Source organism: Odontesthes bonariensis, chromosome 2 (genome assembly GCF_027942865.1).
Source record: "Odontesthes bonariensis isolate fOdoBon6 chromosome 2, fOdoBon6.hap1, whole genome shotgun sequence".
In the NCBI taxonomy this organism is placed as follows: Eukaryota; Metazoa; Chordata; class Actinopteri; order Atheriniformes; family Atherinopsidae; genus Odontesthes; species Odontesthes bonariensis.
Window position 1 is genome coordinate 7141822 of NC_134507.1, and position 22513 is coordinate 7164334.

General features: G+C 42.8%; 2 protein-coding genes across 3 annotated transcripts; one reads left to right on the forward strand and one right to left on the reverse strand.

The window, feature by feature from the left end:
• Positions 1-520: 520 nt before the first annotated feature.
• On the reverse strand, positions 521-6284 carry znf518a (zinc finger protein 518A). 2 transcript variants are annotated; one of them, XM_075474740.1, is made up of 3 exons: positions 5965-6284; positions 2431-4626; positions 521-1910 (listed from the first exon to the last, which is right to left on the reverse strand). In XM_075474740.1, exons 2-3 carry the CDS (start codon positions 4610-4612, stop codon positions 1237-1239), a joined length of 2856 nt encoding a protein of 951 aa, XP_075330855.1. In that variant the 5' UTR covers positions 4613-4626; positions 5965-6284; the 3' UTR covers positions 521-1236. The 2 variants fall into 2 exon arrangements, with proteins under 2 accessions (XP_075330855.1, XP_075330864.1); XM_075474749.1 differs by lacking the exon at positions 5965-6284 and adding an exon at positions 5825-5902.
• A 6368-nt stretch (positions 6285-12652) lies between these two features.
• On the forward strand, positions 12653-17959 carry ccnj (cyclin J). The gene is made up of 6 exons (XM_075483623.1): positions 12653-12708; positions 12933-13021; positions 13781-14028; positions 14066-14385; positions 15751-15910; positions 17014-17959. The coding sequence occupies exons 2-6, from the start codon at positions 12953-12955 to the stop codon at positions 17363-17365; spliced, it is 1149 nt and encodes a 382-aa protein (XP_075339738.1). The 5' UTR covers positions 12653-12708; positions 12933-12952; the 3' UTR covers positions 17366-17959.
• The last annotated feature ends 4554 nt before the right edge of the window (positions 17960-22513 follow it).

The window sequence follows — 22513 nt, forward strand, 5'->3', positions numbered from 1 at the left end:
GTTCAATCTAAACTGGAAAAGCATTACTGACACTTGAGAAAAACTGGGATTTGTGCACAATTTGGGTACATCTGTTCAATGGTCCTCGACTTTCAGTCTAAATCTGTCTCACACACGCACGCTCGCACGCACACACACAGAGGAGCCAAATGTCCCTTGTTGGGAATACTGAGGGACCGTGGCTGCACCGTAAGGAAATGTTGAGCCACGAAAAGGACACTGCTTGAGATTGTCATGGGCTCAGGCCTGGTGAGGTGAGGTAATGGGAAATAGAGATCCTCGTGTCATTAGTGCAATTAAAAAAAAGGTACGATTATCGTCATTTCAAGTCAAAAGAGGGCACAATTAAATCGCCTTGGCCTCTTAAAAGAAAAAAAAAAAAGAAAAGAAAAGGTAAAACAATCCAGATTTCTTTCAATTCATTTTTCCCTAAATGAACTGTCGGAAAGAAAAAAAAAAAAAAAACGGGTGAAATGCATATCTCTTCGCAGGTAATGCTATATTTTCTGCATACACACCATTTGGAGGTGATACAAAAAGAATTTCCAAATACATCGATTTCCTTAACGGCCCAAATCAAAACCAGAAGGAAAGAAAAAAAACAAACAGGAAAAAAAAGCCCAACAGAAGCGTATAAAGACTCAAACTAAGCATTATAAATAAACGTTGAACAGAACAGCTTATTGTCTTTTTTTTCTCCTCCAAAAACGCACAATTTTGGTATATCACGAGTAAATTGTGGGCGTTCCGAAAAACATAATAAATATGACAGCCGCGACCGCCGTCTGTTCTACCCGTACAGAAACTGATCCATAAAACAGATGGGATGGCAAATATACATATTACAGTGTTCTATAAAAGATTCCACGTGACAGTGTACGTAAATCACTTTAAATAAAGCTATGATGTAGACAAATATAAACAATACAGGGAACCAAATTATCAACGCTCCCGTTTCTTGTGGCTTTACAAATAATCGCTGATCTTTAAAGAGTTTGTTGCCGAGCCACTCGGGCTGGAAGGGAGACCACAGGTAAATGTTCGATAACCCTGAGAGTGTGAATCCTCCAGGAAAGGTTAAGAAATCAGATTCTTTGTCAAATTTAACTAATCACAATATAGACTTTAAAAAGAAAACTAAAACAAAAGTTTCCGTTATTGTTTCGTTGTATTGCAAAGCGTACTTTTTTCGCCCCCAACCTCAGACTCTTAACTTTCATCCAGTGTGTGCAACATTCAAGAGTTTTCACAGTTTGGCCTTTTCCACTCCATCAGATGTCGCTGCTGATGGGCCATCACCGTCTCCTGCCTCGTAAAGACCCGGCCGCAGAACCAGCAGGGGAACTTCGACTCAAAATCCCCGTCGGGAGAGACGGCGCCCACTATTTCGTACTTTTTCCTGCTCAACCTGCGAAGTTTGAGCTTCAAGGTGAACCTCTCCTGCACGGAGTTTTTGCCCCGCCACGCGGGCCCAGTCGGGGCCCCCGTCGGCTCGTCCGTGTCGCCGTCCAAAGCCGTGAGAGCGTTCAGAGTCCTTCGAGACAGTACGACTCTCTGAACCTCTCTGTGCCTGCTGACGACCTCCATGATCCTGGCCACCTGGGGGATGTCAGCATCCGGATGATTTAGCACCACAACAGGCTGGTCTCCCGCTGGACGCTTTACAAGCTGAGCGGGATTTATGGCTACGAGCTTCAGGGTCCTCTCCTGGTGTTTCGGGGCCGGCTGCAACAGATGCCCCGGGGCCGGTGCGGGCTCCTGCTGGATGGCTTTACCTGCGGGCAAATGAACGCTGCCGAGGAGATTTGGGCAGGAGTCGGCGGGCACTTCTCCGTCTCGTGTCCGCTCAACACTCGGGTCGCTCTGCTGTGCGGGCAGTTCGGGGCTGGAGTCTTCCGTGTTAGTCTTACCTGTGATATAAAGCGGGGAGAAAAAGAAAAGAAAAAAAAAGGAGGAGGAAATAAAAACTTAGGCAGTTTGGTCCAGTCCAGAGTCCAGACTAAACATGGAGAAGCAGCATTTAGCTGTTATGCTGCAAACAAGTGGAACAAACTGCCAGTGGAGATTAAACTTTCACCAAATGGAGACATTTTTAAATCCAGGTTAAAGACATTTCTGTTCTCATGTGTCAATGCATGAAATCTGCACAGTATCTTTTCATTTATCTGGACTGTTGCTTGTTTTTAAATTCATTTGAATTATTTTATTTGTTTCTCTTTCTATTATTTTATGTTGTTTTAATGCTTCTTCCACTCCCTGCTGCAATGCTTTTATTTTATGTAAAGCACTTTGAATTGTGTTGTACATGAAATGTGCTGTACAAATAAATTTGATTTGATTTTAAAGGAACATTTAACTGAATGTTCAAATGTCAAGAAAATGCTGTTGTGCAACTCTTTGGTCTGTGTAGAAACAGAGCCCGTTTCTTACCCTGTGGTGTAATACCAGGTTGGGGAACTGGTGGAGACTTCACTCCACCATCAGCAGTTGGACTCTGATTCTGATCGTCTGTAACGAGACAGTCGGCGCCGCTGTGGGCCTGCTGGAGCTGCTCGCTCTCCCGGCACATCTCTTCCTCGGCCCGTGGATTTGTCTGGCTTGTTCCAGCAGCCAGTCTGCCCGCGTCGGCTTCAGTCTCCAGGACAAGCGGCGGTTTCTCGGCGTCCCCCTGCGTTGCTTCGTGAGGCGGCGCAAAGTCTCTGAGAGTAGCGGGCTCGCTTCCAGTCACATGTTCCGGCTCCGTTGGCTTTACAGAGCAGCTGAGGGCCAGCTCCTTAACCGGCCCCGATTGCAGACTCAAAGTTATGGCTTCAGAAGGGTCGGCAGGGTCAGTCGGGGAACCTTTGGTCTGGTTTTTTGGGAGGACATTTTGGAGAGCCTGGACCATTTCCTCCACTGCCGGAGGATTTGGCAGCCCTTCTTCTGATGCAGACGGGGGGCTTTCTGAAACCCACTGCTTCTCCTTCACAGGATTCTTCTTCAGAACTATCTTTAAGGTCTCCTTTGACTTTGCCACCGCTTTTTTGAATCTGGACTTCCTTCTCCGCCGTCGATTCGGTCTCCTGGTCCTTGGTGAGGCTCTGCGAACGGACGTCTTTTCTTCACATTCGTTTGTCGACTTCGGATCGCCGGAGATGTGGTTCCCCTCGCCGTTCACGGGCCCCTCCGGTTTTTTACCATGTCCCTCGAGTTCCCGATCGGCCTCCAGTTCATGGTTTTCCCTGTTTTCCTGCATTCCAGTGCGCTGAGACGGCTCGTTCTGCACAGACAACCCGCTGTCATTGTGCAGTTTGCTTTCGGCCTGCGGACAAGATGTTTGATCCTTCAAATTTGACTCGCGTCCGTTTTGGTCCGCTGCACACTGGGAGTCGCCAGCGGCGCTCTCAGGAGTTTCCCTATCGCCGGGCGCCGTTGTTCTCAATCTTTTGGCATACGTAGCACCATTCGGAGCCACAGTGATCTTGTTCTTGACTGTGAGCACGGCGAGCTCCGACGGGTTCGACGCGATGCCGTTTTCCGACTTCGGGTGAAGACTCATGTCTTGAGGAACATTTGACAGAACGCTTTTAAGAGCCTTGGTCCACTTCTGGTCATCGGTTTCCCCGGCGACAGATTTCATCAAAAACTGTTGAGTCTCCTCGAGTGTCGTTTGTGGATCAGACAGATGGCAGTATTTATCCAGGAATTCTCTGCCTGGCAGAGAAAGGCAGTCCTGTGTCAGCCAGCACATTTCCCTCACTGCACTTCTCGTCAATCTGGAGCTCATTCTGGGGATCGTGTCACTGGGTTCTATTGCTATGGAACGACCCTCCCTCTTCTTTTTCCTCTGGTTACCGTTCTGGCAAACGTGGACAGCTTTGACGTGCTTGGTGATCAACCACTTCTGAGATGCTTCAAAGCCACAGTGCTGACAGCGTAAAGTCTGAGAGGCTGTCAGCTGACTCTTTGCTGCGCCCGACACCTTTTTGTGCAGCGAATGGTCGCCGCCGCCGCCGCCGTCCGGCTCAAAGTTATGTCCGTACACGTGCTCCAGGAACACCGCGACTTCCGCCGTGGAGAATTTACGGCATATTTCACACAGATATTTGCCATTCGGGCAATGGTGCATTGTCAGGTGTGCGCTGAATTCAGGCCACGTGCGCTGAACGTTGTCATGGCACAGGCTGCAGCTGGAAAACGTGTCCTCGTGGCTTAACAGGTGAACCTGAAGGTAGGAGAACTCGTGTGTGCCAAAAGAACACATGTGACAGGAAAAAACCGGCGGGCTCCCTCTGTGTTTTTCCTCAAAGTGTCTCGCTAAGTCTTTTGGCGCATATTCCGAGTTGTCCTTGCATTGAGAGCATGTGAACCTGAGTGCGTTTCCTCTGTCGTTCGTCACGCGCCGACTCTGCTGTGCTTCCTGGCGGGGCTTCTTCGATGAAGGCCACACCATGGTCTGCTCCCACTCCTCCGCTATCTTCTTTGGTCCGTTCTTATCTTCGTTTTGCATAGCTGGGGGCTGAACGGCAGTCTTCCTGAGATGAAGCCGTTTGTGCCAGTTTCTATTCTTCGCGTTGAAGCGCCGTTTGCCGCCTCCCGTGGAGGTGGCTGCGCAAATATCCACCAAATCCATGGTCGTTCCGCTTTCTGAGAGTGCAGGGAAACACAAAAGGTTCAAGGACAATTCACAATGCAATAAATATGCTTTAAAAAGTTCTCAGTGAGACACAGCATTAAAACCTTGTTTCATAGTTTAAAACAGAGGTCTTCAACAGGGGGTCCGCGCAGGTACTGCAGGGGGGGGGGGGTCGCGAAATCTTTGGTTTATTAGACGATTTTTAATATTTCTTTTTTTTCCCTCACAAATTGTGTGCAAACGTGTGCCATCCACAGATGGTTTGAGGATTCATTGTCCCATCTAAATGCATGTTTAAAGTTCAAATCTGTGGATTATTTGAATAGCTCAGTGTTGTATGCAAGATGTTTGTTTATGAATGGCAGTGGCACGGCCACCCTGTACCTTGCACATGTTTAAAATAAAAACATGAATATATTAACCTGTGTATTATTTGAATAGCTTAGTGTTGAATGTACAATAACAGAGTAGCTATGTTTATACACGGCACTAGGCCCCGTTAAATTTAAAACACAATTGTATGCCATATAAATAGTAGGGGGGTCCCTGCTCCAACTCTCCATCAGTTTCGGGGTCCCTGGCCGGAAAAACGTTGAAGACCCCTGGTTTAAAAGCAAGAAGCTGCATGGACTATCCTGCTCGATTTTTACTTCAAGTCCACCTGTTGCTGCTTATGATTCATATTCACAGCGTGGATAAGAACCTATCACACTCTTACTAACGTGTGAAACAACGAACACGGGTACTTATCGACGCCCAGATGCAGGAAACCGCATTTAAACTCACCTGCTTGATTAATCAACCTCAAACCCCGCGTTTAAAAAAAAAAAAAAAACTAAAACACGGACGCGCGCCATGGTGGGCGGTGCGATGAAAAACTTTACAAGGAAAACAATTAATGCACCTACCACCACTTAAAATGTAGCGAGCAAACGTTTCATTAAAAGCGGGCATTGTGCAGTTTAACTTCACCACATCAAAGTGATCAACAGCGGCTCTGCGCCGAGCCACGAAAAGCCTTTGGAAATTAAGTTACGATAAAAAACAAATACAGCAGCGACTAAACCCCCTTTTGCTTTCGCAAGGGGACGCGTTTTGTTTGTGAAGCAGCCGTGCTAAACTGTTAAAACTCCAGATAGCATGTGAGTGATTTGAATTAACGTGACGCACAAGAGCTTACAAAGAAGAAGAAATAACTTGAAAGCGTACCGAGCGTGGCAACAAAGTTACACCCCGCAGCCCCTTTTTAACACCACGTCGAGTTGTTGCAGCAGATAGACCCGCCATTGTTGAGTAAATGAATCATAACCGCGGAGTTGTTTAAAGTAGTTGTGTCGTTTTTTTTTTACCTTTTTCTTTTGTGGAGAGCTTGACAGCTCAGCGAGTGGCAGCCATGATGGTTTCATCCGGGGATTACAGCCTCTGAGCTGCTTTAGCCTTTAGCCTGGTGCCTGTGTGCTGTCCCGGGCCTACAAAGCGAGACACAAACACCGAGCCGAGCCGTGCTGAAACTGCTATTCGTGCCTGCGTGTCTGTCGCTGTGTAGGGATAATGCACTTCTGTCGACGGAAGGCCAAATTACCTTGAAAGAAACTTTTAAAAAAGAGAGTGGAAGAACGTTTTATAGGGAACATGAACAGACCCATTCTGCAAATGGAGTCCGTCTGCTGATATCAAACCAATAAGGGGCATAAACTGTAGGAAGCATTCCTGATACTGAGGACGCAGTCCGCTGAGCAAATACTCTAAAAAGTATTTTAAGCTGTAAACAGTTAGAAAAATGTACAAAATATATTCTTATTTACATGTAGGCCTGCTGAATATGAAACAAAGGGCCCTGGAGGAACACGCTGACTGTGGCATTGCTGTGTTAATTTACAGCTTGTTCGTTTGTTTGTTTCTAATCTGTATACAGAATAGAGTTTCACAATTAGCTACAACACTACGATTTGAAAATGGGATGGAGGAAGCTTTGCTTTTAATATTCCAACCCCTCACTCAACCGCTCACAACAAAACAAACATAAAAACACAATTCACTACAATAACTCTCAACGCAAACACAGAACAAAGACAGGCCCAGACAAACTCCAACCCTACACCCCTCTCCCAACAGAATATATATGTGTATTTACATATTCATACATACATATGTATACACATACACATATATATATATATATATATATATATATATATATACATACACACATAACATACACAAAATCTGTATATTAAGGAAAATAAATAATAATAAAAATAAATAAAAAATAGAGAACATGTCACATCATACTACATCAGTAGTGGTAGTTTAAGCTCTTCATAGAAAAGAAGAAGAAATAGACAAATATTTTATTCATGTTTGTTTTTGTTCCATTTTAGTATATTTTGTGGCCAGCTGTGCTCGTTTATGTCTCATTATTAATATTTTAACTCTTTTTATGGTTTTATCTAGCCTAATTCTTGCATCTTAAAGCAATACTATGTAACATTTCTACCTTAAAATAACAGCTTGAAAAAAATTGTGCGGCTAGAATGAGTTTTAATATTACGATTGGCCTGTCTCCTATGCCCTTCGGGGGTCTGAGTTGGAATAACTGCGCTATGTAACTTTGCTGGACCGGCCCGGGAGCTGAGCGGAAGTACTTCGACTTGCTTTCTCGCACACCTACCGCAAAAACAAATAGACCCCTCTCACGCTCCCAGGTACATTTGATTACTCTTACCTTCTCGGTCGACATAGCTTGCACCTTCTGACTCCTCGCCGGTTCGTCAACAAACGTGAAACGTGAAAGCGAAAGGGTGTTGTATTTACGACAGTGTAACCGTACATTACCTCCAAGCCTGTAGGGGGAGCTCCTTAATGGGCTTTTTGAGAAGTTACATTGTATTGCTTTAATGTGGTTGTTTTAATTGCATTTGTTCATTTCGTGTCTGATCCGGATGCATCCAGCTCTTTGTAGCCATTTTCCCTTTCTGATTATGTTTTTTCCTTCAGTTGCATCTCATTTTGGCTGTCTTATTCTTGTTTTGAGGATATGTAAGTCAAACATATTTGTGGCACAAGATCAGTGGCGCCCTGACCCATGTTCTGTAACTGTTCACTTACCTTTTTCACACACCTAAATAAAGGCTGATAGGCAGGCCGCTTCTATTTGTGCTGTATCTTTCTCGGGCGGAGGAAAAACTGCATATGGTCTGATGTTAAAACATAAAGACAGGCTGCAGGAACACGGGCTTTGTGGTTATACCATGTGCAACCTGTCGTGGTCCAGTGATAGGCAAACATCGCTAAATGTGAAAATCTCATGTGATAATGAAAGTTTCATATAGGCAAAGGACAGCCTATAAACAGTAACGAGTGTTACCGAAAGGTAAAAGAACATGAATTTTAATCCAACTTCAATCATTTCTAATCAATATTGCATTATTTTTATACTTGTAATGAAGTAAAACAAAACCATAATTACTTCAAATACAGTTTTAATACAGAAATAAGGATTTTTTTATTTTTTTTTTACATGAAAAACATTCTAAATGATAATACTCGTTTGTGTCCTTTCAAGTAAAACCCATTATCTTGAGAAAAATGCTTGAGAAATGAAACTTTAGGTTGACTCCGGTGTACCTCAGGGAAGCTCGATCACCTTTTGGTTTTCATTTCACAAATGACACGATCGCACAGTCGACGGCTGGTCCTCACACTAGACAAAGTAGTCCAAATGTAATTTCAAACAACCAACCTTGTTAACGAGATTGTAACACAGATATTTGTTTAAAAAAGTGCAATCATTCCTCATTCTTTCATTGTCACTTCCTGCGTGAATGACTGTAAGAGAGTCTCCAGTAGCAGTAGCATGTCTGAAACTCTGCTGCAAACATCCTGGCAGCTCACTGGCTTCCTATGAATTACCTGCACAAAATCCTCCAATTCACCTTTACATCCTATCCTGTTTTTGCACTCAGTAACTCTCCGACCTCCTTCACCTCTGCACCCCCACGCAACGTTGTTGTTCCTCTTACACGGGGCAGCTGTCCGTTCTCATCTCCAGAGCCTTTTAAGTCCAGACTCCAACACTCTGCAGCTTTCTTTCTCATAACACCCAGAATGTTGAAACCTTCAGACAGTTTAAGTTATTTCTTAAAATCCACCTTTTCAGACTGTTGATGCACTGGGATTTTATACATTTTAAAGGGGTTATTTTCAGTATTATGTCGATAACAAAGACTGCTTGTGATCTCCGGTTCAGTATTTCTGGCCCTGTGCTCTGAGAAAGAGCCACCAGCGGGTTGTTCACACTCCTGGGCAGGTCAGCGGCTGTCAGCTGCTCTTTAGTGAGAAACTGCATGACACCGAGAAAAAGAGAGGCACTGAATGGACTGCCACTAGCTTTGTCCACCCAGGGCGCCTTTTGCTTCCTCTGCGAGAGACTTCCAGTCCATTAAGAGCGAGACATCCCACCACTTCAGCAGTGTCTACCGCTGAGCAGTTAGCATTACCAATCCTATTAAGACTCAACCCCTGGATGGAGCCATGCTCTCAGGACTGTTCTTTTGATTGTTAAGGCACAACATGGGAGCACTTGGAGGCCGTTGGATGCCTTCTTAGTCTTTTTTTTTTTATTGAATGTGCTCAAGTGGCCTTGTGATGCACTGGTAACCTGTCCAGGGTGTACCCCGCCTCTTGCACAATGGCAGCTGAGATAGACACCAGCCCCTCGTGACCCTTAATTAGGTTAGGCGGGTACAGAAAATGAATGGATGAGTGTGCCTAAGTGTTCCAGAGAAGGGAAAATTGAAAGATTTAATGTGCTTTATATTTAAATTCCACTCACAAAATGATTTACTTCTGTCCTTAGCAGACGTTTTCTGACTGATCATTTATTGGAAGTGTGAAACAGCTGGAAATCATGCATATGTCTGCTTGGGACCCCCAGTAGGACTGGCACAGTATTTTTAAACTCTTGACAACTTGATCATTTCTTTACCTCATTTATTGGCTCAACATAGTGGACATTTATTCACAACTGTAGCTAAAATTTGAACTGCTTACACTCAATCACTTAAGTTTGTAGTATGATGTATATATATTATATTATAATTTTTTTGAGCTACGTGACTAATTTGAATTTCCCCCATTGGGTGATGAATTATGTATTTTTCTATTCTATTCTATATGATACAGTTCTGTCTATATAATGATCAAAATTAGTCTGCCTGCTAATCTGGTGTGGTGCAGTACATATGCTGTGGAAAGACTTGGGAAAACCAATGGGACATTGACATTGCTTAGATTTATTCGGGTCAAATTGACCCATTTTGCTCGTGAAATTAGTTAGCCTGCATGAAACTTAACCACCATGGCTTCTTTTGGGGGACGAAGACGTGCAGAAATACATAAACAAAAAACAACGTTTCAACAAAGTACGCAAATATTTTTATGGTGTCCATCGAGTGGCATTTCTTAAAAGTAGGCAAGAGTATATATCTTAAGTTGCTATCATGGATGTGTTAGCAAGCCAAACATATGAATGTATAAACTCATTCAGTATGTAGAGGTTGTAGTGTCTTTGCCCCTATCGACATCATATTCCATATGTTTAAGGTACAGCTGGGAGGATTAGCTGATGTCTTTAACCTTCACTCAAAATTTTTTGCATTATTATTAGAGAGACACTGAATTAATCTGAATGATACTTTAAGAATCCCAAAGGAAATTAGATTGTTGCAGTATATGCTATTGACTGTAATAAAGAACTGAATTTGAAACACAAAATAAGGCAAGGCATCTTTATTTATATAGCGCATTTCATACCACAGGCAACTCAATGTGCTTCACATAAAGACAAGGCATTTAAAAGAACAGCATAAAGCAGCATAAAAACAAGCAATTTAAAGAGAAAAAAAATAGAATAAAAATTAAAAACACAGTTAAAAGCAATCAAAGAAGAGGGGAAAAGAAAGATATAAACTCAACCATACGCACACGGAAAGAGAAATGTTTTTAACCTGGATGTAAAAGTGCTTACAGTTGGGGCTGATTTCAGTTCTGCTGGTAGTTTGTTCCAGTTGTGTGCAGCATAACAGCTAAAAGCTGCTTCACCGGGTCCAGTTTGAACTCTGGGCTCCACTATCTGACCTGAGTCAGCAGATCTCAGAGCTCTACTGGGTTTATACTCTACCAGCATGTCATTCATGTATTCTGGACCTAAACCATTCTGTGATTTGTAGACGAGCAGCAGAACTTTAAAATCTATTCTGTATCTGACCGGGAGCCAATGTAAAGACTTGAGAACTGGGGTGATGTGATCTCTTTGTTGTGGTTTAAACTCGGGCTGCAGCTGTTTGAAGCTCTTTTGGGGGAGTCCAGTCAGAAGACCGTTACAGTATGAAAGCATGAATCAGCTTCTCCTGATCTGTTTGGGACATGAAACCCTTAATTCTGGATATGTTCTTAAGTTGATAAAAGGCTGATTTGGTGACTGATTTGATATGATTGTTGAAGGTCAGGTCTGAGTCTATCAGCACGTCGAGGTTCCGGACTTGGTCTTTAGTTTCTAGAGACAGCGACTCAAGATGTTTACTGACAGCAAACCTCTTCTCTTTGTTGCCAAACACAATGAAAAATAAGATCAAAGAGTCGTTAAAGAGAGTCATTATGTAAGGTTATTGTGGTGGGCAGCAATGACCTTCTGTACCAATTCTTATTGCTTCGGAGCCGAAGGAACCTCTGACTGAAGGCCCTTCCTGACTGTTTAATCATTATGTTGTGTAAAGGGTGTGCAGTGTTGCTGCTCGTGTTTAAAAGTTTACTGCAACAAACTTGTTTCTATTATCAGAATGGCATGTTACTGCGATCTGTTCTGTCATCCAAAAGTCAAAATCTTACAATATTGAGTCATAGACATACAAATCTTGTTCTGGGTCATCTAAATCCTTACACAAATGCATTTTGGAATTCCTGTCTATGGACTATTTACTTCATCAGGGAAGCAACAATGTGAACACCATAGACTGTTTCCAATGCATATCTAAAGTCCGTATATCATTTTCTACAATGTGTGATCCAGGCCCAAGCTGTCTAGTTTATACAGTGATTGGTCGCTAACTGTTGTTGTACTTATGTGTAATTGGCTGGCAAGGCAAGGCCAGGCAATTTTATTTATACAGCACAATTCGTACACAGGGCAATTCAAAGTGCTTCACAGCTACATAAAATCACAAGAAGGCAATACAATCATTAAAAAGAAATTAAAAAATAAAATAAAAAACCCATTAAAATAATCATTAATTAATTCAAAAGTGAAGAGTGCAGATAAAATACTTTCAGGTGTCATATGCACAGCTAAATAGAACTGGCTGCGTTCCTGAGACTACTTCTACACTCACCGAGGGACGCTTTCAAGTTAATCAAAAACTCACCGACTTCAGAGATATCTCCTGAAGACAGTTGTGATCCAGGCGTAAATATTTCTGGGAGGGGAAAAAAGACATTTTATCATTGTGTTTCTTCGAGCCTATTTTCTAATAACCACTTAATTAGGGTGTGGGTTACTTTATTTTTATTTTTATTTATTTTTATTTTTATTTTTATTTATTTTTATTTTTATTTTTATTTTTATTTTTATTTTTATTTTTATTTTTTACTTTTATTTTATTTTTATTTTTACTTGTCTGTATGCTGCAACTGCGAAATAATTTCCCGGCCGGGATGAATAAAGTACTTCTATTCTATTCTATTCTATTCTAAGACATTTTAGATAACCCTTTTAAAAAGAATAATAAAAAAAAAAGAATAAAAAAAGGCGTGTAAATTGGTATACATTAGTTTGTGATGCTTTTCGCCCACATATACATCACGTGTAAAGCCTTTTTGGCCTAATTTCAGTCGTGTTGTTGTTGGCTTCTCCATTTAAAGGCTTGTATTTCGGACAGCATTTGAACGCACCCGGTGGAGTTTGATGAGCTCGTGCTGCTGAGCAGTCACGCCTCGCGGCTACAACAATGAGTGCGAGCAAACCCTGTTTGGCTCGTTTAAATTGGAGTTTACTTCAGTGAAACTGCCCGTAATATTCACTACATGTGCTCATTTGGGTGAGTCTCCACATTTAAAGCCGCACCAGTAACATTCACCAGCATTCATTTCTCCACGTCCCCAGATGAGGAAAGGCAACAGAGACCCACTGACCGCTAAGTCAACAGTTATGTCGCTGCCTCACTGCGAGTTTGAAAGTGTGACTGTGGGTCAGAAGTTGAGTTATCCATCACCAAGTGTTTTTGCCGACTAATTACGTTTTCTGTCCTTTGCCTTGAGGAAGTTTCCAAAGCACTGTGTTAAATGGAGCTAGAGGACCAATGGTGGAAAGGACAACTTGCTGCAGATATATACCAGGCGCTGCGATACAAAGTGAGTGCTGCACTATAACTTAGCGGCGTTGACAATATATGGGACCAGGGATGGAGCAGTGATGTTAAATGTGGGGGTGTTCCAGGGGGGAGGGGGCACATGAGCACCAAGCCTATAGACACCACGCTGAAGTTGGAATCCCATTCGCGAAATAAATGGATGGGCATGGATGAGTCTTTTGCATTTTAATCACCCTAAACTGGGTCCTGTATGGAAACTACAATAGTTACACTGCTCAAACCTGGATGGAATTATTCTAAAGAGGCTATAGATTCATTAAAATCTTGTTTGGGATTTGAGAAACCTTTTTCTGATTTGTAAAAATGCAGAACAGGGCCATTTTTCTGCATTTTTGATCACACTAAACTAGGTCCTGTATGGAAACTACAATAGTTACACTGCTCAAACCTGGATAGAATTATTCTAAAGAGGGCACAGAGTCTTTTTCAAACACATTTTATGATTTGTTAAAACTTTATTTGGTCATTGAAAATTCAAAAAGGTGAAATCATCTTGCTGTAAAAGTGGGGGTGTCGAAACACCCCCACCCCCCACGGGTGCGACGCCCATGGCGTTGACAATATATGGGACCACCCTAGAAAAAGTAATTAGCATCTCATTTTATTTCAAGCTGACTAAGAGTTCTGTTTTGATGAAATGTGAAAAAAATGAAAATAACGTGGGTCAGTTTTTAATCAGTGCTTAGCAATCACAGATGTGTGGTTTTGAGATCTTTATCCACAAAGTGTTCTCTAACAGGAGCTCAAGTTGCCTTCCTACAAAGGCCAGTCCCCTCAGCTCAACTTGAGACGATACTTCGCAGACCTCGTAGCCATCGTCAGCAACCGCTTCAGGCTTTGTCCCGCCGCCAGACACCTGGCCGTCTACCTGCTGGACCTTTTCATGGACCGCTATGACGTCACCATGCAGCAGCTTCACATGGTCTCGCTCTCCTGTCTCCTTTTGGCAAGTAAGTGCGCTGCTGATTTCACACCCTCAACGCCTGACTGGTTTTTGTCTTTCCACCGATGCGATGGATTTGATTTATTTTTCTTCCACTGCAGGTAAATTTGAGGAAAGGGAGGACCGGGTGCCAAAGCTGGAAACTCTGAACAGCCTGACCTGCATGAGCTCCATGAACCTGGTGCTGACCAAGCAGGGTTTACTGCACATGGAGCTGCTCCTGTTGGAAACCTTCCAGTGGAACCTGTACCTCCCTACAGCCGCTCATTTCATAGAATACTACCTGTCTATTGCTGTCCATGAGGGGGATCTGCATGATGGCTGGCCCATGACCAGCCTGGAGAAGACTAAACTGTACATGGCAAAGTATGCTGATTACTTCCTGGAGGTTTCCCTGCAAGGTACATGGCATTTTGTGTTTGGATTGTTTCCCTTTACGGCTGTCTTCCATAAGAATATCATACTGTTCATTACTGCAGCGCCTCTTGTCCCCCTACATGTGAGACACAGCGTCTGTTTCTTTAAAGGTCTTGTGCACTAAACAGACATCAAGAGCCGGCCTTTACCTGCACAAGAGGAAATAACTCCACAGAGCAGAAGTGGGTGGTTGATATGTACGTCATTCAATAAGCAAACTGGAAGACTGGAAGATAACAAATCTGTTTTCCTAACATCGCGTCGTCATTTGCTCGCCACAGATGTTTACGCAGAACTTGAGGATGTAACGAGCTGGAACGTGGTTTGTTTACTCCAGATGGCCGCCTGGTGGTTGAAAATGAGGTGGAAAAAAATGAAGATCACTAACGAGAAAAGCCATTTGTGTGACATCTTGGATCCGGTCGGAATAGTTAAAAAGAATTGACCTCCTATAGTCGTTTCCTAATCACTTTTCTTTGACCTTGGAAAATTGTCAAGAATTCAAGGATGGGATGAATGGAATTCTTAAGAGACTTGGGAGAAGACAAGTGTGCTACAAGAATCTGATCTGTTTGTGTACACGGGACTCGATCCTCCCCTCCAGGAAGACCCAGTCTGCATGCGGCAAAACTGATGAAGTGATCGATGTAGCAAAAATGACATCAGCCATTTGTTTGTGAGCTGCGTTCGACCTTTGCCAGTTTGAGGGTGAAACTGGAGAGGGATACTTGATACTAAACTGGAGAAAAACATACTTCTTAGTGGCCTAATTTCTATTAAACTACGAAATGCAGCGTCCCCCAACAGAATGTGCTGTTTCACTCATTCTCACTCCCAGCTCATCACATACCAACACTTGGTCGGGAACCCGCAGAGTCGGTGCCCTAAAAGACGTGCTGGTTTCCTTGAGCTGGTAATATCACAGTTGTGGGACAAGTTGTTATGGCAATGTTGGCAAAGCTTTCCTTTCTAAAATGCATGCGATTTTGAATCTGAATGCCGAATGAAGATGCTTTCCTAAGTACTTTTACTGTTTACATCTTTTAGAGAGGTTTCCTGTGCATGGGAAAGTGACTGCAAACAGGTACCTTGTGCATTGAAAACTGACATGAAGGGCTCGTGACCCAATGGCAGAATTTGGCGAGTTGGGATTGAAATCGTGTTGTTTTTTTATACCCTTTTAACTTGGTTCCTTGGTTAAAATTTCTTTTATTCTTAGTTCATGGCAATAAAAAGTAACTTGGTTCTTCTCTGCTGTGTAGTTACTGCAAAGTGCATATGAGGTTTTCACACACACACAAAAAAAGAGAAGCTTAACATTTCTGTAATTACTGCTTTTTCGTCTTCAGATCACGTGTTTTTGTGCTTCACGCCCTCAATGGTGGCCGCTGCCTGTGTGGCAGCCTCGCGCCTCATCCTCCACCTGTCCCCCACCTGGCCCCCCCGCCTGCAGCGCCTCACAGGCTACTCATGGGAGAACCTGGTCCCGTGTGCAGAGAAACTGCTCACGTATGTATCCGCAAGTCGCTCCGTACGTTCTCATGAAACAATTAGGGCTGGGCAACGATTACAATTTTTAATCTAATTAATCACATGATTTCCCTGATTAATCACGATTAATCGCATTTGTACGCAAAATCCAAAAATGAATTCAAAAGTAGAGTATAGCTTTTAGCATTTAGTTTTATTTTAAATGTGCTGCCATATGAATGAAAGTGCCATAACATTTATTGTGCAAACACACTTTTAACATCAGCATCTTTCTGTAGTTTTTATGTAGAAGCCTCGCTCCACTGTCTGTTTCCTTGAATGACTTGCTGCTATCAGTTGTGTGTTTTGCCTTTAAGTGATATTTTAGACTGGAACTACTACGCTGAGAAGACAATTCAACTTGGCAGCGTTTACAGATGACTTTGGTTCTGTCGACTCCGCCGTCTGGAAGAACTTTAAAATGAAAAAAGTTGGGAGTAAAAGTTCCGTACCCTTCTCCATGTTTGGTGGATCCACCAATTACTTTCTTTTCTGGTTCTGCAGCAGACAGCAGCAGACTTTTACAAAATAAAAGCCTGTGAGCAACAGACTTTTATAATAATAAAATAGATAATAAAACAGGGGTGGTCCGTGGCATAGTGGGTTGAGCAGGCGCCCCATGTACAGAGGCTATAGTCCTCGCTGCAGCTGGCCCCGGTTCGAGTTCCGCATCGGACGGCCCTGTGCTGCGTGTTGTTCCCCCTCTCTGCCAAATTTTTTTAAGAATAAATAAAACCTGCGTCAAAAATGACATGGTATCACAAGGCAACCCGCGATAAATAATTAATGAGTTTACGAGTTAAGTCGCCCAGCCCTAGAAAAAGTGACATTCACTACGAATGATTAAATAAAGGGATTGTTTTTCTCAATAGTGACTCATAGAGGTACGAATAACTCAAAGTGGCACATCGAGCACAATCTCAAAACATAATACAGGAGATGACACTAGCTCATACATTTCACACTGCACATGTAAGATAAAGACTTCCGTGCTATTCTGAAAGCACTGACTCTTGTCGCTAATCAACAGTGCAACTCTTTTTCTCTTTTTTTTATTTATTTATTTTTTTTTTTCCCTCCAGTGCACATGACAGCGACGTCAAAGAGGCCAACAAGCAAAAGTGCCAGCAGCTCGGCCAGCAGCAGGGCCAGACGGTATACCACAGTTCAGGCCAACCAGCCACTGTGTCACAGTACCTGCACCTGCCCAGTGTGCAGTATCCCCAGCAGGCTCCACAGTCAGGATTGGCCAACAACCACAGGCCCGCCTCCTACCTCAGCCACTCCACCGCCAGCCTGCAGGCTGCTAACGGGCCCCAGCACGGCGGCACCCAAGCCATCGCCACCTCTCTGGATCCGAAGTCTAACATTCCCAACAGGGCTTACCAAGTCAGCATGCACTACTCCTGCGCTGCGCCGTGTTTTGAGAGATGATGGATCCTGAAGGGTTTGATCATTTTGGTGGAGGAGGAGGTGAAATATGGGTGATCTGTTTCTCTTGAACGTTTCAGATTACACCGAAAGGGGGGGAGAAAAAAAGGAAAAGCTTGTTTTTAATTTGAAGAGACTTGATGAGATCGGTGCGGCACTTTAAAGCATGAGGTGCGCGCAATGTGCAATATGCCTACTCTGCTGTGGTTTTCAGTCCAGATGCTGCATGAGGACTTTTTCTTTCAAGAGGTTTAAGATATCGGGTATGAATGTTGTTGTGAGGTGCCTAGACGCACCGTCTGCTTCTGTCTCCATTGGTGTTGGTTTAGCCACAGACCAAAAGTCTTGTATTTATTTAAGCCAAAGTGTAACAGAAGTATTGCATGCACAAATACGCCGAGCCTCGAGCCATTGTGACTATTACTATGCTAAGTTAAGAAGGCGAGAACAAATAAAACAGATTTTTGTCAGTTTGTGGTTGAAATAAGTTTGTGTAGGTGTTGTGTTTTTTTCTTTGTTTTTTTTCTTCTTTATTTTATTATTATTATTGTTTGGACTAATGTCATTTGAGAAAAAGAGATGGTGCACCCCTCTAGATGTTACAGTGTACAGTATTAGCAGAGGAAATGTTTGCTGCTTTGTACAAAGAGAATTTCTGTCAGTGCTTTCCACCTCAATGGTTGTTTTAAATAAAAATACAAACCTGTGTTCGTGAGCATGGGGCTCCAGTTCAGTACAATTGTGTAACAAGTGATGTGACGGTGACTGAAATGACTTTTTGTTCGACATTCTGTGAAGAGTGACTACAGCCTGGAGTTAACACATGCACGCATAAAGGGGATTCTAACACAAAAACAGAGTTTTTTCCGATTCAAACAAGCTTGAAAGTCAGTGTTTGGTGTGACCATCTTTATTCTCCAACAGCCTGAACCCTCTTAGACAAGTTTTCTTGTCATTTCTTTAATTAGTCTTCAGGAATAGTTCTTCAGGCTTCTCAATGGACATTCCAAAGCTCTTTTTGGATGTTGGCTGCCCTTTGTGCTGTTCTCTGTAAAAATCCCTCACTGCTTCAATAATGTTGAGGTCCAGGTTCTGAGGAGGAGTCATGCCTCCATCAGATCTGTTGCTGCTAATTTTGTTCCTTTAAAGCTCCTTTTAAAATGGCATACCTCAGCTAGGGCTGGGCGATATGGGGGGAAAAAGTCGTATCACAATATACTTTTTTTTTTTTTTTTACAGTCTATCAATATATCACAACATAAAACAAATCACTATTTTGTGAATTTTAAATGTTCCCTGTTACTCTTAATTGAGATTTGAAGATACTTAGAAGGTTATTTATTGATTAAATATTTATTTTCTGTCAAAGTCGAACATGACGTGTGACACTAAACAACTGTTTCAGATAAATACAGAACAGGTATTTATCAACTAATCAAAAAAAGTTTGCATTCTCCATGCGTAAAGGGAGCACTCATTTTCATTTTTACACGGCTGCAGCAGCACAAACAAACAAACGTGCCACGACTAGCTGCTGGCATGGCTCTATTCTAGCCACGTGATTGGTTCAAAAGATGGAAGAATGTAATCTATCAAAAAAAAAAAAGTTTTTCCTCGATAGCTATCGTTTTATCTCCCAGCCCTAACCTCAACCTTTTCTACTTCAAACTGTGCACGACTCCTTTTTCCCACCACTTTCTGCATTTACTTTTCCACATATTAAAGGTAAAACGTCATCTTAATTACAGCTTAAACAAACGTATTTTCATAATAAATATATGAAAAGATTTAAAACACGTTTTTGTCATAAATGACCCAAATGCTTGTACAGCTAAAGCTAAAACAAATGATTAATTAACCACTCACTTAAAAAAAAAAAAATTCAATTGTTCTGATAATCATATCGTTGGGATTCAATTCATCATTGGTTTAGATTTTTTTTCTAATTAACAGCATGTATGAATGTCATATCATGTACGTTTTTTGCGGAGAGCGGGAACACCCACCTGTACTTTCCAGTGAAGGTGAAGAGGCCTCTGGGTGAAGGCACTTAGAGGATGTGCTGTGTTGTCTATCATGCTCATGCAACTTGCATCATTGTTCTTGCACAATCGGTTCTAGGCGCTCCTGTACAGTTTCCAGCACAAGTCTCGTTTACCAGTTGGTTCAGTTTCTCTGGGTTATTGGCTCTGTTGCTACAATCCCAACAGATGGCTGCAGGGAGAATTCATTCATTCATTCATTCATTCATTCATTCATTCATTAGAAACACCGATCAACCAAGCATAAATGTTTCCGGAAGGTGGAAGGAGGCCAGAGCACCCTGAGAGAGTGCAAAGAGAACTGCATTACAGAAAAAGACATGCAGCACCCTGTTGCAAATATTAAATGAGCTTCCTAAAGAAGTAGATTCTGCCCTTTCCCTTTTTTGGGGGGAAGCTTGAGCGTTGCGTTTACTCTCCAGTCTGGCGTCCGTCCAATCTTTTCACCTTGAAGATTAACTGATTGTTCCCGCAGTGTGTCACCAGTTCCCTGTGCTCACCACTCTCTCCATCACTAATACACCCCAAAAAATGCAGTCTTCTGGGTGTTTGTGCAGATGACAGCATTCAGTTGTTCTGGAAGTCTGACGTGTACAAGGTGAAGAGATACAGTAAGAGTACGGTCCCCTGTGGTGCTCTTGTGCTACTAATCTCTCAGACATGCAACCCTTCATGCTCACAAACTTTGATCTGTAGTCAATAATCCAGGCAGATGTGGAATGGTCCATCTTTATTATCTGGAGCCATAGCACTGATGGCTGATGTTACTCATGTCATGTTGCACACAGAAATACATCTTATGGAACATGTTTACAAGGTTGAACAGTCGATTTCTATTGTGTCCCTGCCGAAGTCAACTACTGATCTGACCAATGATAAGCCAGCATTGGTAACCAGCTCTGGTAGCCGAGCGGCTGATGGTGGCAAATGAGGAGACTACGTCTTCTTTGGCCCACAGCTGGATCATCTACTGTCTCAGCAGGGCATTGGCATGGAGAGGCTAACAACTAGCATCTCTAAGCTGGTGACCCTCTGGATTGGATACTCCCTTGGCTGAGCATTAACAGAGGTTGACAACCTACTACATCATCTACTACTCTTACTCTTACCAGCATGCCAAAGCTAACTGCATAAGCTGCTGAGTTGGCACATCTTCCTTTCAATTTAGCATCAGGAATGCTTCTGCCACCTAGTGTTGACGTGGCTGTTATTGCGGTCTGTGGCTCTGAGGTCTCTTTCATGAAATAAATGTTTGGGGTCTGTGGGACTTCCTGGTCAAATAAACAGGTATAACTATGAAATGATATAACTATATGCTTTCACTTAGTGTTGAGTGTCTCTTGTGTATTGTAAAAGCAGAGTGGTGAATGACTTGATTTTGAATTATATTCATTTGTAGTCTAGTCCACGTAGCTTCCAATACAACTGTCTTGAAAATGTTTAATGTTTAACAGCTGATCATTCTTGCACCACTTTGTATCTGTCAGTAGGTGTCACCGTAAACACAGTAAGGCTGTCAAAGCTGTCAGCCAGCATCTTTGCAGATCTTATTTTACCTAAGCAGAACTAAAAATGAATGCTAAAATCATCCAGTTAATTTAAATTAGGCTCAATTATAGAGACTTCAGGCTAAAATGCTACTTTGACATTTGTGAAAGAGGGTATTTATTTGCAAAAGCCACCAAAACTACAGTTCTTTAGCTTCTGTAATTTACAACACAATGAGGGCCATATTTGGATGCAGTCTGAAATCTAGTGAGAAGAAGAACTAAAGTGGTGACCAAATATCAGTTATTTCAACCCGTGCTTAAAAGATGCATTCAACATTTTTCATTCACTCAAAATACCCAAGAGGCGCACAACACTGTGAATAGAATAGAATAGAATAGAAAAAATACTTTATTCATCCCCCAATGGGGGGAATTCAAAGTGAAATGGTGTAGTGATATAATTTTAGCTTATTTTACCAAGAGGTCCTCTTGGGATCAATTGTATTTTGCAAGAGAGACATGCATAATATATCTGCCACTAAGTAGAAAAGAAGACAAGCTAACTCAGCAGTTTATTCAGTTAGCTTCAGCATGCTAATAAATAAGGCAGCAAACAAGAGCCTCGGCGGGATGGTTGCCAGGCTAGAAATACTAATGGAAAGGCTCTCAGTCCTAATACCCAGCCAAGGGAGTATGTAATCTGGTGGGTTACCAGCTTAGACATGCTAGTTGTTAGCCTCTCCCTCTCCATGCTAACGCAAAAGTTGAACAAAAAATTCTGAAATGAGTGGTTGCCTTTCTCATTTGCCAACTCCAACCGCTCAGTTACCAGTGTTGGCATATCATTGGTCGTATGAGTAGCTGGGCTCAGCAGGGTCACAGCCTCCTGCTACAGGTATATAGCCTCTGCTGAAGGCTTAATAGTCTTATTTTTGGCCCCTTTACTGCGCCACACTGGCTCTAGCACCTCCAGATGGAGGAGCAGGGAGGAAAGTGACGAGGAGCAAAACCGCTGCCGAGAGGCCGAGTTTCATAGTGACGTGACGAGGCCATGATGGGACAGCTGCAGCGACTTGGAATGAATTTGTCTGGCCCCGAACACTGCAGCACTGGCCATCCATCTCTAAGTGGTCCCATTTGGAAATTATTTGTATCTTCATTTGTTTGTCAGTGTTGTGGCTTGCTCTGAGTCTGGCAGGGCTGGTGATGCCTTAGGAAGCATCTTTCACCAGGGCCTCTCTTTATTCAGCTGGTTTTTAGCCACTGAGTCTAATACTGACTGATAATGACTTGGGTAGTATCTTGCAACAGGTCACTTTCTTTGTCCAGCTGTAATAAAATCTTTGGGAGCCATCCTTTGTGTCTTGCAGGGATGGGAAAGCCTGAGGTAACGACTTGCACCAGGCAAGTAATGAATTTCTGAGCTGGAAGCAATGACAAGTGATCCCTTACCTTAGTGTAGCGGCGCAGCAGCACCACAGGGAACTGTACCCTCTGTCTCTCTTCACTCTGTACACCTCAGACTTCCAGTGCAACCCAGAGCATCTCCAGAAATGCTCGGACGTGTCTGCAGTTGTTGGACAAGACGGACAAGAGGCTGAGTACAGGGAGCTGGTCGA